The sequence below is a fragment of the Ylistrum balloti genome, unplaced genomic scaffold, assembly GCF_031769215.1.
Source record: "Ylistrum balloti isolate Yb309-2 unplaced genomic scaffold, AGI_CSIRO_Ybal_v1 Utg371060, whole genome shotgun sequence".
Lineage (NCBI taxonomy): Eukaryota > Metazoa > Mollusca > Bivalvia > Pectinida > Pectinidae > Ylistrum > Ylistrum balloti.
Window position 1 is genome coordinate 135771 of NW_026782586.1, and position 18368 is coordinate 154138.

General features: G+C 31.6%; 1 protein-coding gene across 1 annotated transcript in view; it reads left to right on the plus strand.

Moving 5' to 3' along the window:
* LOC132560431 (uncharacterized) overlaps window positions 1-18368 on the plus strand; it is a 56970-nt gene continuing 38602 nt past the window's right edge. The window contains exons 1-3 of the mRNA XM_060225097.1: window positions 1-15; window positions 995-1135; window positions 4475-4565. Of these exons, the coding sequence (XP_060081080.1) occupies window positions 1-15; window positions 995-1135; window positions 4475-4565 (247 nt within the window). The remainder of the gene's footprint in view (window positions 16-994; window positions 1136-4474; window positions 4566-18368) is intronic.

The window sequence follows — 18368 nt, forward strand, 5'->3', positions numbered from 1 at the left end:
ATGAGGAGACGTAAGGTAAAGATGTCACGTCTGTTGGTGAAATAATTGATGCATGCACTTTTTACCATGAAGAATGCTCTTTACAGAAGCACTTGACCAACAAAATGTATTAACATTGTAAATATCCAAATGTGAAAATTTTGATATGTCTTCATTCTACTTATCATCAATCATATTTTACCAAAAAAGAATTTCCAGATTTTTACTTAACCTACCTGTTTGAAGAACATAATTAAGGAATCATATTTTTCAATGATCATGAAATAGGCTTTTATTTTTGTTCCCTTATTTTCATAACTTTAAAAAAAATCATTTCTTCACTTTTACTTTTTTTGGACTTTTTGAATGCATGGATTAAAGTAGTGACTTTTCCCCTTGAAATTTTCCTTCATTTGATGGATTTAATCCTGATTACTTAAGTTTTCAAATTTGTTTTATTTTGTTGTCATTATTTGTTCAATAATTCTAATTAACAACATTGTTGATTTTGTTTTTATTTCTTAGATTTTATCTAAACAAGGATTTTTTTTAAGTAGTACACTTTACATTTGATAATTTATGCAAAATTTTAAGTGATTGCAATCCAGAAATTAAAATTTGACAATTTTGATATAACCCAGTGCACAACTTCATTTGTATACGTTTATTCACTAAAGCACATTTAGTATATAGTATATATACATGTAGGCAACTGTGTTTTTATTCCTTATGCCCTTTCAGATTGTCAAACATCTGTTTTGAAAAGATGAAAATGACCAAAAAACTCCTATATTTAATTGATTTCTATATCTTCTTTGTTGTGTTGAATATCAGGACAAGGTGAAGAATTTTCATCAGCTGCTGAATTGGTCAAAATTTCTTGTTAAGATATTATTATTATTCAACAATAAACTTTATTAACAAACTTTTAAAGCAAATTATATTTTCATCATATGTTATGTTTTTAGAATTCATTAACATTAATAGTGTATTCAAACTGCTATTGAAATTGTAGGTATATTTGAGTTGGGCCAATAGCATCCTTCGTGATGCTGGCCAGGACATTAAAGATATTGGAGAAATACAACAAGGAAAAGTTCTGTGTCAGCTCATTGACCATCTGGACTTTAATGCTCGTCTAGTCAGACAACAACAGGTAAGTAACATTTTTAGGAAAATTCTACAGGAATATACAACATAGGGATTTTACTTTTAGATCTTGTAGGCATGGTAGGAATAGAAAAGAAAGGATAAAAAAAAAGAATAAAGTTCAAATTTTGACATAAGAAATTAAAATCAAAAAGTAAAAATAAAACAGAAGAACAATGAAATAAATATAACAATTAATAAATAAATAAATGATTGAAAATTAAATGGATCATTATTGGAGAGGAAGTATTTGAGAATGATTTTGTTGGCTTCATAAGAAAATCAGGATTGTAATTGATTAACTTCTTGTGCATACAATATGGTTAGCTTTAAATTGTGACCTAAGGTGATTTAAAAGGACAGCAGGTGGAAGAAAGGGGGCAATACCAAGAGCTTGAAGGAAAAGGTTAACACATTGTACAGAGAAAAAGTAGGAAAGCTAATTATAACACAGACATCTCATATTGCAAATAAAATAAGGCTGTCTATTCAAAGGAATTTATGATGTGATTGCTTAAGCTTAGTGGCTTGCATAGGGATGAAAATTCTGTTTCAGTATTTTCTGTGTATTTGATTATGATCTCTTCATGCTATTGAAATTTTTATTTTTCTTCAATGCAGTTGAATGTATCTTCTGTATGTATAAGTTATGTTATCAATTGATGTTTCATCTGAAAACTACAGGAAGATATGTAATGTAGAACTTTATACTGTGATTAATAATAATATGTTCCATTTAAATTAATTCGTCTGTAGATACAGCAATCCCAAACCACTTTAACTTGAACAAAGTCAGATGTATTTACTGTAAGATATTGATGTACAGTTTCGGATTGATTGAAGTTCTAGACAGACTGCGACTCTTCAATACAAGTGCTTCAATACGCCTTATGTAGAATTATTGATCTGTGTGTGGTAAAATTGTACCAAGTACTCCAGGTAACATTATAGAGCACACATGTCATCATTTATTCATCAATGCAAATTCAAACACTCACTTGCCCAAGCCATGTCAGAAAGTCTCCTTGTAAGAATTATTGTCAACTTACAACATGTAAATGATATTTCTAATATTTCATCAGGATTCAAATCATTTGTTACTGCTGCATGAAAATATTGTTAGATGGTAAAGATGGGTAGCCATGATTTTAATATTTTAAGTGCATTTATCTATTAAAAATTCCTTTATGTGAATGAGAATCTGAGCTTTTTGTTCTGTATCTTCAGCATTTGGCATGGGTTCAATAACATTGTAATGGTCATAATTTATCTACCTTAGTGTCAAATCTATTGTGGATGCACAACATTTTTCATCATATAAAATTATTGTAGTTAATGTTTATTAATTAAAATTCAAAAATTATTCCAAAAAGTTGAATTTTTAATTAAAGAATATAATTATATATACAGAATATCAATTGTACAATGTAAGTCTATAAAAGACTGTTAATATATTTCTTACACAAAATATCATATGTTGTCTAGATCCAATATATATGGATTTCTAAATGATGCACTGCATTAAGATAAGGGATAGTTTCGTTTGAGCCATAGCAAATAAATAAAAAGGAAGAGAAATGAAGGAAGGGATAGGATAAATAAAAATGCAATGCTAACAAGGCTTCGTCAATTATGCCTTATAGATTATGTTGCGGTTGTATGACCATTATACCACTCAACTGTGGCATAACGTTCTAACCACGACCAGGTATTCATTGACGGCAGGTAGGACTATGCACTGGTAGTAATTAATATTGCATTAGGTGTAATATTGGTACTCAGCTTTAAGTTGACAAATCAAGCATCTAATCATTCAAAAGAATTGTCAGCTTTACCTTAGGAAAAATACTCAAATATCTATATCTATTTATATCTATAAAGACTTACTTTAGAAAAAAACCCTTTTGATACCTTAAAAGCTTCAAAGAGAGAGCCAACGCCTGTAGTTTAGAGTTCAGTGATGTTCAGTCATCCACTGCCTGGATACCTGAAGGTATGCAGGGCGTCCCACAAGAAGAAATAGAAATCTAGGGAGGTGGTAGGACACAACAAGTTGGGGAAGATAAGTTTTAGGTTTCTTTACTGTCGACTAGTTTCGCCTGTGAAGGCTTCGATGGGATAGTCTTACACTCACAATGTTTCCCTGAAGTACATACATTCTGGACCAAATAATACAATGACGTAATAATAAGAGTTACGTAATGGACAATATATGATTATGCTGTTAGGCTTGATGCAATCTACCGTTACTATTATAATCATGTTACTGTGATCAACTAAATTAAATGAAATAAATCCTTTTGAAACCAGTCTGTTGTATGTAATCATTTAAAGTTTTTCGTCTATCAACTAAGTTTTTTATCTCCTTTTCAAAATTGATCTGATTACTGCATATCTTTTTAATCCTGAGTGCTTGTGAAAACGGTATGCTGTGTTTTTGATGTGCGGGATGGCAGCTGCGATAATGTAGATATAAGAACATGTTAGTTGGTTAGTTATATAGTTTAGTACTCAGATTTCCTACTTCGTCCAATGTGATGGCGGTGTCTGGTACCTAATACCTTATTACATTTTAAAGATGAAATCCCTTTGTTGATAAATTTCAATAATTTTTAATCTTTTGCAGAGAAAATATTTCTTTCTATTTAATTAAGCTAACAGATCTCAAGCCGCTACTACCTGGTCTCCATGTATTTGGCATGGAACATTTCTGCTGATCAGCAAAAATTAGATTGGAATTGTACTGCATTGGAAAGAAAATACTTTCATTACACTAATAAGTGTTGAAATGAAATTAAAATAAATTGGACATAGTTATTGTCCCTGGAATAAATTGTAAGGAAAACTAGGTAACAGTAAATTATGAAATGTAAAACTATGTTATGATAGAAAAAATATTTAATTAATTGATATATAATTCAATCAATGATATATATTTTATTTTGAAAAAGAAGAGGAAAGGAAAACATTTTTTGGATGTATAAATCTATATAGATGTAACAACAGACTTAAAGAAAAAAATGCTTCAACTTTTTGTATCTAAATTAGAAATTGATTGAATTTGAGAATGGTTTCAGAGATATATAAAAAAAAAAGATTGGCTCTAACTTTATCTCTAGATATTTTCCAGCTTTACTTTCCCTGAAAACACCTTCCCCAAGTTTTTGGACAACATTATCATTTGATAGTGATCATAAGTCTAAAAAGTCTTGGTCTTAAATATATCAATGGGTTGTTAAATTAAGAATGTCTGAATTACATTTAAATTCTCCTCTTTTGCATTAAGAGCTATTTTCTTGAAACTTATCCAATTTTCATTTTAAATATGCATGTAATTTATTTACAGCTGAATGGTTGTGATAAACCAGAAGATTACATTGAATCAGCGATTGATCATATGCGTAAAAACGGAGTTAAAGTTTCCTTCAGTATTCAAGGTGAGTTAACATTACTGAAAAAAGTAACATGCTCCAAATCGGGTGAAGCTTTTGCAGTGTTCTGTCTTCAGTGACACAGTTCTGATTTTTAAGTGTGGTAAGCTTTAATCACAAGTCATTCCTTTTTTTGATAATTGAAATTGATAATCTTGCATATAGATTTTTATTTTTGTGTCAACAGCCATCCTGAATTTGGGCAAATGGTTTAAATTTTTCTTTATCATCAGTAAGTTACCCTTCATTCCATATAAGCTTTCATTTGGTTGAAGCCCATTGATGTAATTACTGGTATCTCGAAAAATATTTGAAAAAAAATACAAATTTTATCGTTTGCCTATAACCTATTAAGTCTTAGAACTAAAACTAATATTGGGTATATAGCTTTATCTATATGTTTACCTGTAGGAGGTGCCAAAGCTTGTTAACTTTGTGAGATAAATCGTCTCGGTGGGATCTCCATAGGTCTTCATGGTTAAGCTCTTTTGCAATCATAGGCTGATCATGATCATGTCATCTCCTCTAGCAAACATTGTTCAGGTTTCAATATCAATTCTCATTGGCTCATAAGATAGGCATAAACACAGGCCTATAGAAAAGCCCAGAAATCCCTTTTACAAGCTTCCAACCATCAATTTAATTGATAAAAATATGTAATAAAAACATGTACTAGTAGACTTTGGATTATGTGGTAAATATTCAGAAAAACAGAATTTATATATAATATAAAAATTATCTCCATTGCAATATTTATGAAAATAAATAAATTGAAAATTATCTGTAATTAGTTTGAAGTAGAATTTATTAGCAAGCTAATGCTATTAAAGTATAAATAGATTGATAAATCAAGAAAATGTTTTGAATGCTAATTTTACATTTAATTTCACCAGTATTAAAGTATATTTACTACAGCATTGTTTTCCAAAGGTCTTTAACTAATTCCTTTACAGGTTATTACATTTGTCCTGGCATGTTCTACAATACCAGAGGTTAAAATCTCTGATCAACTGAACATAGGTTTGATGAAAATCATTTTTCTCCTCAAGAAAATGAAAGTTTAACTTGAAAATAATATGAGAATATTAAGTATGATTATGTGAAGACCACATATTTTAAAGGGTTGAAAATCCAATCATGTGTATAAAACAGGAGATACTGATAAAAGTTTAGCAGATGTTTTTTAAGTTAACTATTCTTTAAGAGTTCTAGTGGTAAGTTTGACTGTGGTGGGACACCTTGGCGTGTTTTTAACACTATATACTGATTACTGTGTTTTAAGAATTCATTCTGCCTAGGATTAAATACAAACAATAAAATACAAAAGGCATTCGACTATACTGGTGTAGTTTTTTGAACAACAGATAAGTCACATTCTAAATGGATTTATAAGTTAGACTTGGCATGCTGAAGTATTTGCAGACAGTCCTACTAGTATTATATAGGAGATTAGTATTGTGCTTACAGGTATAAAACTTCATGTATATTACAACCGCCCCCAACCTTTCAACATACAAAAGTGATTTTTCATTGACATGGCTTAAAATTTGTTCCAGTCCGTGGTAAGCACTTTTTTCAATGAATTTTTACACATTTATGATTTTTTTTTTAAAAAAAAGATGTAATTGATGTATTTTCATGAGTATGTATTGTGTATCTGCTTTGTATGTGTGTATTGTTTGTATGTAAAAATTTATGTTCAAATACCAATGGCTTTTCAGTTTGAAGTAGGTCAAATCAATTAGTCAAATTGTATTTGAAATTTACATAATGAATGCATCAACATAAGCTAATCTTTGATTGGCATTATGTGTGAAGTTTTGAAAACAAACATACAATTTCATGTTTTAACTTGATTTATATATACATTTCTATGTAAATAAGTTTTACCTATTAAAAAACCCATTAGTTTAAAAAAAGATTTGCATACCATCAAACGTTTGCTGTATTTATACATGTATATATTGATATAACTGAAAGGAAAATATTACTTAATAATTAAACATGATTTTTAAACTATTTTCTCAAAGATTTATCAACTTGGTATACATATACTTGTTTACCTTTTCAATATCTTCCTTAAAAACAATGCCAAACATAAAGTTATGAAGTGCAGTGTATAATATTAACACTGAGATAGTGACAAGTCAGCTGAATTAGTTTTGATTCATTATCTTTAATTATGACGTTTTTTTTTTGGTTGTCAGGTTGGTAAAATACCTTAAATTTTATCATTTTATTATTAAGTGTTGAAATTCTGATGATATTTTGTAATTCCAGGATCAAAGTGTCACAATGTAACACAACAGAAAATCATAAATCAAATGATATCATGTTTAATCATCAACAACCTTAAGTTTTATGATCCTTTCATGAAGAAAGTAATGTCCTTTTACTCATTCAGATGTTGATTTCGATCCTTTGATCTGTCAGTCATATTTATTGAAGAATTAAATATAATAATATCAGGATTTGTAGATGTATAAAGTGGTAGCACCATCTGCTGCATTACATTAGTAATAGACTGAAACTGTCAATGTTATTCATTCAGACCTAAAAACTACAGATAGGGAAATCTTGATTCCTTATCAATTAGGCTTGATTTAAAAAGTCAAATATATATATAGGTGTTTGAAATATTCTGAAGAAAGACAAAGAAATACCTGTAATGAAGAGCTTAAAAGGGGGAGATAATTTGAGATTTTATCTATCTTGAATGCAGGCAAGGAAATTTTGCAGAGATTAACATGTTTAATTGAGCTGTAGGGAGACGTTTAGGCTAACCTGAGCATTTCTGTGTTTTAAAGCCCTTCTTGTACATCGCTGACCTAGCACTAAAGAGAGAAGTCATTGAAAATAGATTAGTTCTCTAAATTACCAAAGGCTGATTATCAGGTGTCTACAAGTCAGCTGTGTGTATGATATATATATAGTGTATGGTGTACACTACTGACCAGAGGTTAAAGTCTATGGAAAGTTGAGATTTCACTTAATGCAGGAGGTAAATGTCAAGGAGATTTGATAGAAATAATTCAATAACATTAATTAAAATCTGTTTGAAAATTTCTATCGTTAGTGGATAGAGATCTAAACAGCTTAGTAGAATCAGCTAAATGCTAAATTATGTATGTCTGTGTAAGTGATAAAATGTGTTTTATAATATTTTAAAATAAATTTTAAATATTCTGATATTTGTTATTGCATTTATTGGAAATAAAAAAATGAAGATTTCAATCTTATTGTATCTAAAGTAATCAAATTTTAATGGTATTGACTTCATAAAACATGGGTTACAGTCTGGCATATGGTTAGATTTTAATGTTTGCTTACTTCAAAATTCTGATATGTGAAACAAGTGCATAAATGTTGTTGATAGTTTTGAACAATTTTTAAATTTCATCAAAATAAATCAAAATAAACTTTCATTTGTCTCGTCTAAAATCAAAAAGATAAAACAGGTTCAATAGTACTGTTTGTTGCTGTTCCAAAGATGACAAATCTTTATATATTTAGATATGAACATTTGAGCTTGGTCACCTGGGCCTGTCTATAGCAAATGATTTCTTTATCTGGCCTTTAAACATGTTGTATAGTCCAGGCAATCAGTCTCTCAATGTAGCCTGTTTAGATTTGGAAAATAAATGTGCAAACATACTCTAGAGTAATGCTTACGATAGCTAATAATTCTAAAGTATGTCAAGATTGTAAACATCATATGATAAGCCCAGACTACTAGCTATCAAGATCTATAAAAGTCCCTTATGGCTCTGTGTATATACATAGCTGTAAATGTTATTTGTCCCTTTAAGGGTATTCATAGTTTAATTACATGTCTTTATCTTGAGTCAATAAGCTAAGAAATTTGATTATCAAGGTTTATAATTAGGACATTTTATCTGTTAATTTTAGGGAATGAAAATTTTGACCTGCAGAGTGCAACGATTTATACTTAAAATGTTATTTGTTGAAAATTTTGTAACTGACTCAAACTTTTCTTTGGCCATGCTATATATAAATTCCACTGTTTTGGTTCCCAGTGTATTTCACAGTATTGTAAGCTCTGCTGTAAAATCATCCTTTTCTATAGTAGCTCAATATTCATGATTTTTTAAAAAATTGGCATTTAATTTCAAGGAAAACAAATCTCATATTTCTTACAGTCATACTTTAACAGACCAGGAAAATATATATTTGTGATTGATGGTAATGACAAGACCAATTCAAATAAATCACCCACAAAAAATAGTGATTTTGCAGTATATTACACCACTCCCTACAGAGGCCATTTTTCTCCCTTGAGTGAATTTTATAGATAAAAAGCTTGACTTTTGTTCTTCATGAGAGACTATCAGGGTGGTCAGATGGCAAAGTGGTAACACACTTACCTTTCATCTGAATGTTCTGGGTTCAATTCCTGGAACAGACATGAAAAGGTAAGGGTTCACCTACCCGACCACCTGGGTACTTTGGTTTCCTCCCACAGTAGAATCATCATGTGTTTCCATCTGGGTGAACAAGAGAGACAAATTTAAGTTGCAAAAACTTATTTTGCAATTGTTGTAAAATAAATAAAGTTTATTTATGTATTCACGAGAGTCTATAGTAAAGAACTACCTGGTGTGATGGGGGATGTATAGGATATTATGTCCTTGAGTGTGACATATCTTTGCAACTCAAATGTAACAAAATCTAGAGGAGGGTATAAGACAGTAAGATAACTGGTTCCTGCAGCAGTACTGTACTTTTTTCTATAATTGGAACGTCACACTCAAAATCGTCCCCTGCTTGTGCTTTAAGAACTTCAGTTCCATTGACATAGCAAACCTCATTTAAATGGTCTGAAATACTGTACTTCTAAGTTCTATTGCAGTATGAAAGATGATTGATGAAGTAGGATCAGAACAACAAACTAGGAACAGATATGATTATCAAAAACTAGTTTCCTCATGAAAGTTAGTATCAAAATTGAAATACTATGATTTCATCAATAGTAAACCCTATTGATATAGGTGTTGAAATGGAAAGTTGTCAAACACTCTGATTTTAATACATAGGTTTCGTAACAAAGCTCTGATCCTATTTTTCAATGCAGGAATTAATCCTTTTAGGGATTAAGATAAAAAACTTTTTTAGTTTTCTAATTAATGTTAGCAATACTAAGTATAAATTTGCTGTGTCAGACGCTATAAAGTTTTATAGGAAATTTATTTAGGTGCTTTTATTTGTGTTAAATAGTCCTACAGGCATATAGGCTCCATGTATCGATGCCTTAAATACATTTGACAGCTAATTAGGTTACTCCATAGTGCTGCATCTGCATGATAACCTTATCAGATGACTATAACAGGCCATTTATGCCTGTAAAATTCAAACTTGTTCAGGACGTGTATTTTTGGTAATGGCAGAAATTATGAGAAAGAAATTTCAACCATCCATGGTTTTGTATCATTGGATAAAGGGTAAGGACATATAAATGTAGGTTTTGTGCTGTTAAGAAGAAAAGAGCCATTATTTAATTTAATTTAATTTGACTTATTACATATATTAAATTGATTTATATATAATATATTACTTTACATGTATAATATTAGGTCAGCTGAATCATAAACTTGGTTCCTCAAGTTGCAAATTAGCTGTGATCTTTCCTTTTTTTAATCCTTTAGATTTTGATAATTAAGATTAAGTGAATGAATTTCTTACAAACCTAGAATATACCATCTTTAATGAAAGAAGGTATCAAATCCGCCATTTTGTGTTGATGTTCCTAAAGTTACCCAAGTGGTTGGATGGGTAAATATGTAAATGAAATTCTCTCTGTTACCTGTTAATATCATCATTAGCAATTGTAAGGCAAGAAATGTACATCTGTGATTATCACATGTTGTGTTGTGCTGATGCGTATAATCTTCTCGCATTTTGATGAATGGATCAGATAAAATCTTCAAATCTGTTTGGTGCAGGGCATGAGTGGCTGAGTGGTTATGGCATCTGACTGTCTTTATCACTATCCTTCCACCTTTGAGTTGCAGGTTTGAGTTGTTTGTGGGACAGGTATAAGCCGCAGGGTTTCTCCGGGAACTCTGGCTTTCTCCACTACCCTGGCATGATCTTATTATCAATGACCCTTTCAACAATAAACAGTAAACAAATCATCACACTTTACGTCATTGATCTATTTACTCCTAATGATATAGTCATCATATCAAACAGTATACAAGTTTAGTTGTATATTTTGTATTATGACACAAAAAACTCCATTCTGTAACTTCACTTTGTCTCATAGGAAAAGCCATGAAGGCCACTGTAGCCTTGTTTCAAATGGGCAAAATTTTCATATATATATGGACCTCTCCAACCCTTTTGAAAGAAGGAAACTTGAGATCAATCATCTTAATTACAAATATGCTCAAAGACACTTTTTTTTGATGAAATAGTTTTAGCTCACCTTGCGCAAAGGTCCATTTAGTGAGCTATAGAGTTACTGCGTCATATGTTCTCCATCATCTGTCAATTTGAACTATATGTTGCAACTATTCATGAATGACTGAGTGTATTTTAATCAAATTTGGTCTGAAGGGTCCAATAGAGAAAATCTATCAATTTCTTTTAATCTATCTTGATCTTGGAATACAGGATGTTGTCCAGATTTGGTCAGAAGCATTCTTGGGTGAAGGAAAATCAGTTTTGTATAAATGGTGGGTTTTGGGGCCCTGAAGCCAGATGGGTGGGGCCAAATAGGGAAAACTATCATTTTCTTTAAATCTATTTTGTTCTTATGTAGGAATGCCTGGATTCTGTCCCAATTTGAAATTTAAAATCTTTCTTTATGTTGAAACTGAAGGCATTCTTTGTGAAGAGAACTTATTTATTAACAAACAGCTGCAGCTAACCCCCCTTGAAGAAGGGTCAAGTCTATATGAGGAAATAGATACAAGTGTTTAAAAACATTTCCCTTAGTTAAGATAAATTTATTTCAGCAACTTAAATCAAGTGAGCAATATAGGCCCTATGGGCCTTCCGTTATGAATCTTTTGTTTGGTTTTGTGATTTTTGAATACACTGTTATCATGTGTATGTACAAATACACTGTTTCTGGTCTGGTTTACACCTGTCTCATCAAAAGAAATCAATTTATTGATTCTTGGTACAGTACTATGTTAATCTCTTTAGCAGGTTACAAAAAACCTCTCAACCTTTATTAGAACATGGTAATAATGAATGTGGTTGAATACTATATACTGTAGAACTTACCTGTTGTTTGATCTTAAAACATTCAGTTACATATCAATTGTTTAACATAAGGGTGTGTGCTATCTCTAGCAGTTACACACATTTACCAGTTGTTTAGTTAAGGATATATTCTATGTCTTGCAGTAACATACAAATTGTTTCTCTTAAGGATGTATGTTATCTCTTGCAATTACACACATGTACCAGTTGTTTAGTTAAGGGTGTATGCTATCTCTTGCAGTTACATAAAAATTGTATAAGTTATACATCTTTTGTGCTACAGTTATTTTCTATATTTTAAAATTTGTGCCAGCTATTTGGTATTAATTTATAGTACATTCCATCCAAGGATTTTTCATGGTTACTTACTGAGTTGAAAATATCATTTGTAACATTATTTTATTTAAATCATAACATTTTTTAATATGAATTATTGACCTCTTTTGATATCTGAATAAGCAACCTCACTATAACACGAATACGTGGATAGTTCATACCACATCATTTCCCCTCATAATTAATGCTACCAGAAAGCAGATGAGTTCCTTAATATCACATAAGGAATGTATACATGTACATGTAAAGGATTAAAATGATATAAAACTGCCTATAGGCCTTAGATAAATGACAGTTCTTCGGGATAATGGATTCTATATTAATATATATTATGTGTCCAAAGGGTATTCACAGGAGTGTCCAAAGGGGTATTCACAGGGTTGTCCACAGGGGTATTCACAGGAGTGTCCACAGGGGTGTCCACAGAGGTGTCCACAGGAGTGTTCACAGGGGTGTCCACAAGGGTGTCCACAGGAGTGTCCACAGGAGTATCCACAGAGGTATTCACAGGAGTGTTCACAGGGGTATCCACAAAGGTATTCACAGGAGTGTCCACAAGAGTGTCCACAGGGTTGTCCACAGAGGTATCAGCAGGGTTGTCCACAGGGGTATTCACAGGAGTGTCCACAGGGTATTCACGGGAGTGTCCACAGGGTATTCACAGGGGTGTCCACAGGTTGTCCACTTGGTTGTTCATTGGGGTATCCACAGGGTTGTCCACAGGAGTGTCCACAGGGTTGTCCACAGAGGTATCCACAGGGTTGTCCACAGAGGTATCCACAGGAGTGTCCACAGGAGTTGTCCACGTCAGTGTCCACAGAGGTATTCACAGGAGTGTCCACAGGGGTATTCACAGGAGTGTCCACAAGGGTATTTACTGGAGTGACCATAGAGATATTCACAGTAGTGTCCACAGGAATGCCAACAGGGGTATCCACAGGAGTGTCCACAGGGTTGTCCACAGAGGTATCCACAGATTTGTTCACAGAGGTATTCACAGGGTTATCCATAGGGTTGCCCACAGGGTTGTACATTGGGTTATTCACAGGAGTGTCCACAATAGTATCCACAGAGGTGTCAACAAGAGTATCCACAGGAGTGTCAACAGGGTTGTCCACAGAGGTATTCACAGGGTTGTCCACAGGGTTGTCCATAGAGGTATTCACAGGGTTGTCAGCAGAGATATTCACAGGGTTGTCCATAGAGGTATTCACAGGGTTGTCCACAGTGTTGGGCACAGAAATATTCACAGGGTTGTCCATAGGGTTGTCCACAGGGTTGTCCTCAGAGGTATTCACATGAGTGTAAACAGTAGTATCCACAGGAGTGTCCACAGGGGTATCAAAAGTGTTGTCCACAGGGGGTATGCACAGGGGTATCAACAGGGTTGTCCACATGGTTGTCCACAGGGTTGTCCATAGGGGTATGCACAGGAGTATCAATAGGGTTGTCCTCAGGGTTGTCTACAGGGTTGTCCATAGAGGTATGCACAGGAGTATCAGTAGGGTTGTCCACAGAGGTATTCACAGAGGTGAGCACAGTAAAAACAGACATTATATATCATTACTGTTTATTTTTTATTTTCCCTAATACATTTAAAAATAATCTCTTCGAATAATTAGATTTCAGAGAAACAAATGATTTTTAAATTATCCATTTGATTTTTAAAATTACTGTTAAAGATTCTTTAAAATTTTCAATATTTCAAATGATTTAATAGTTCAAGTACATTTTCAAATATTTAAAGGTACATACTCTAAATAGAAATTAGACCAGTGTATAAACAAACTGTTTACTGTTTGAATATATAAACAGTTCATGTCCAAATGTTTTCAAAATAACCTGTCCAAGGTAAGTGTATGTATGAACAAGATTAAAAGCCATAAGTCAATATCCCAATGTCTTGTTGAAGTGTCTGTTTTATCAAGGAAGGTACTTCTGATAAATATTTGACGACCATCAATATAACCCAGTGTTATAACGCCTTTCTCGGTCACCGGAAATTCCTTTTTATAGGACGGAAGTTTTATCGTAATAACAGCAGTCACACAGTGAGATATATGATTGAATAGCTCTGGTTTAACTACAGCCTAATATAGGTGGTAAATTAAACACTTGCTAGCAGTAGCCACCTACATGTACAATTTTTATGAGCTAGCCATTTTGGAATTTCAAATATTTTCTAAAATATGATTAAAAAAAAAAACGTTTCTGATTGTAATATCAGTATTGATTCCCCCATATCACATTGTTGAAGCGATTCTGAATCATAAAAATAAAAATGAATGAGAGATCTCTATTTTTCTAGATTAGTGAGTAATTCACCCAACACTTATAAGACAGTCAATTCCAAAAGTAACTCAAAGCTCTCAAATTACAAAAAAAAAATGGTTAACTTCAACCAGAAGTATGAGGATTAATCCCAGCAGGGAGTTTAAATAGTAGCAAGTGCAATCAGTTGTTTTAGTTTACAAACACAAATTAAATGGATGACATTGGAAGTCAAGAAAAAGTGAACAAAATTAATAGGTTAGTGAGCAGCAGAAAAGTCAATTTAACATTAGTAAAGCTGTTGAATGGTAATGGATAGCAAAGAGAACCAACTCGCTTCCAAAGAACGACAAAAATTGGCTCTGCTTCAATTAGACAGCGGTACATAAAGACAATATACTCAAAATTTCACTTGCTGCCATTCAGGCATGGACACTTTATCTTACTCTTGTAACTACTTTTTATAGCGGCATTTGGTATGTTTGCATTTACCATAATTTAAGCCAAAATTTTGACTGTATTTCAACTTCTCCTTACAGGACACATATGGTTGTATGATGGGGAATGTTGTGAGATGTCATGTGATATCTAGATAAAGCCAAGGAATGAATGATCAAGTTCCAATGATTAAAGACAGTGCTTAGACATAACACATGTATTTTCTGTTTGATTCCATGCTTAGTTCATCAATATCAGACATGCCTATTTGAAGGATCTTAATTTAGACATATAATTTGAAAAATTATAACGTAGCATATTTCTTACATTGAACCAAGGAATGCCTCTTTAGATTTTCAAAATATTAAAAAACATCAAGAGTTAATAGTTGATACATATATAAATTTTGGATGTGTACGTGTTTTATGCTCAAGTTGTTTTGACTTTTTATACAAGAAGTCATATAGATAAAGTAAATGTTCAAATACCTAAAAAACTTATTTTAGAAAAAACTATTCTTCAATTCTATCAGAAGGAATAAAACTCATCATTACTGCAGATTTTCCATAAAACTTGTTAAAAATCTTCATATTCCTATACTTATTATTCTGACTGTATAATGGTCAGGTTTTTTAAAGGGACGAAAAAAAATTGTTATCATGTATGATCATGTTTCAGATAACTATGCACGGGAATTAAAATATCAATAGTAAGGTTGTACCTAACTCGACAAATGATGGTCTCAAACGAACAATTGTACTGACTCTAATGATCAAGCTAAGTGGTAAGACGTATTAATAAAAATACCATATCTTTACCATTTGAAATCTGTTGTTGTGAGATTTGAAAGTTACATCATAATAAGTTAAATAATAATGAATGTATACAGAATTTCTGGAAATGTAACAATTCTTTGCAATAAGCCATATACATTTATTGATTTAAAAGTTCATTTCAACCTTTTTCCCAATGGATTTTGTAATTGAATATACAACTTAAAATAAAGGTCCCTTATATCTCTGAAAACAAACTGCCTTTTTTGTTTTTGCAGTCTGTTGTTTTAGACTGAGTATATCAAATATTTGTGTGTCTTTGAATCATTGCTAGAAAACATTGAATCCATGGTGAGGTTTGACATCAGCACTTGAATTATTATCATTCATAGTTAAAAGCCTAAAAATCATTAAAATTCAGGCTGTTGAAACATGTAAAGGAAAGCTACACCTGTAAAAGATAAAAATATAGGTCATTGTGACCTAGTTTTCACTTGATTTACTTTGTCAAGAATTGGTATTTAGCTTAATTTCTGTGATGAAACTAATTGCATATGGCTGCCTCTACCAAGTGGGTCATGAACAAGGTCATATTTATATGTGCTGATAACAGAAATGTTTTTTATTTGAAAGATTTGAGATTGTAGAGTGTTTAGATATTCATAATTATATCTTTAATAAATTTATATACATATATATTCCAATTATGCATAAGGCCATGTTAGTTTAAGGGTGTATACAATGTTTTACATTATGGCTTAGGCGTGTCTGAATAACCTCAATCACCATTATTCCTCTTTAAAGACATTATGACCTGGTAAGGTACTATATATATATATATACATATTGATTTTTTGAAGGCTATCTGACTTGAGGCTTTAGTTGTGTTCTGTGATATACATTGTTTGCTCTCTGTATATTAGATCCAATATGATAAGATATAATTAAGCCTCAGAACATTGTTAATTAATCTTTTGCTCTAGGTCAGATATGTATACCTGGCTATGTCCTAGATTGATGAGGAAAAACATACATAATGGTGTACCATATGTCATCAAATAAAATCCATATCCATAGAAAACTGCTTGCTTAACAGAATACATTTATAGATATTTTGTAGAGTAACTAAATGGTAACAGTGAAATAGAGATTTTTTGTGTACATTGTTTTCCTTCTAAATAATTCTACATGTAGTTCACACAATAAATCATCTTATCCTTACCCAATAAATCATCTTATCCTTACCTAATAAATCATCTTATCCTTACCCAATAAATCATCTTATCCTTACCCAATAAATCATCTTATCCTTACCCAATAAATCATCTTATCCTTACCCAATAAATCATCTTATCCTTACCCAATAAATCATCTTATCCTTACCCAATAAATCATCTTATCCTTACCCAATAAATCATCTTATCCTTACCCAATAAATCATCTTATCCTTACCCAATAAATCATCTTATCCTTACACAATAAATCATCTTATCCTTACCCAATAAATCATCTTATCCTTACCCAATAAATCATCTTATCCTTACCCAATAAATCATCTTATCCTTACCCAATAAATCATCTTATCCTCACACAATAAATCATCTTATCCTCACACAATAAATCATCTTATCCTCACACAATAAATCATCTTATCCTTACCCAATAAATCATCTTATCCTTACCCAATAAATCATCTTATCCTTACCCAATAAATCATCTTATCCTCACACAATAAATCATCTTATCCTCACACAATAAATCATCTTATCCTCACACAATAAATCATCTTATCCTCACACAATAAATCATCTTATCCTTACCCAATAAATCATCTTATCCTTACCCAATAAATCATCTTATCCTCACACAATAAATCATCTTATCCTCACACAATAAATCATCTTATCCTCACACAATAAATCATCTTATCCTCACACAATAAATCATCTTATCCTCACACAATAAATCATCTTATCCTCACACAATAAATCATCTTATCCTTACCCAAAAAAATCATCTTATCCTAACACAAAAAATCATCTTATCCTTACACAATAAATCATCTTATCCTTACACAATAAATCATCTTATCCTTACCCAATAAATCATCTTATCCTTACCCAATAAATCATCTTATCCTTACCCAATAAATCATCTTATCCTTACCCAATAAATCATCTTATCCTTACCCAATAAATCATCTTATCCTTACCCAATAAATCATCTTATCCTTACCCAATAAATCATCTTATCCTTACCCATCATCTTATACCCAATAAATCATCTTATCCTTACCCAATAAATCATCTTATCCTCACACAATAAATCATCTTATCCTTACCCAATAAATCATCTTATCCTTACCCAATAAATCATCTTATCCTTACCCAATAAATCATCTTATCCTCACACAATAAATCATCTTATCCTTACCCAATAAATCATCTTATCCTTACCCAATAAATCATCTTATCCTTACCCAATAAATCATCTTATCCTTACCCAATAAATCATCATCTTACCCAATAAATCATCTTATCCTTACCCAATAAATCATCTTATCCTTACCCAATAAATCATCTTATCCTTACCCAATAAATCATCTTATCCTTACCCAATAAATCATCTTATCCTTACCCAATAAATCATCTTATCCTCACACAATAAATCATCTTATCCTTACCCAATAAATCATCTTATCCTCACACAATAAATCATCTTATCCTTACCCAATAAATCATCTTATCCTTACCCAATAAAT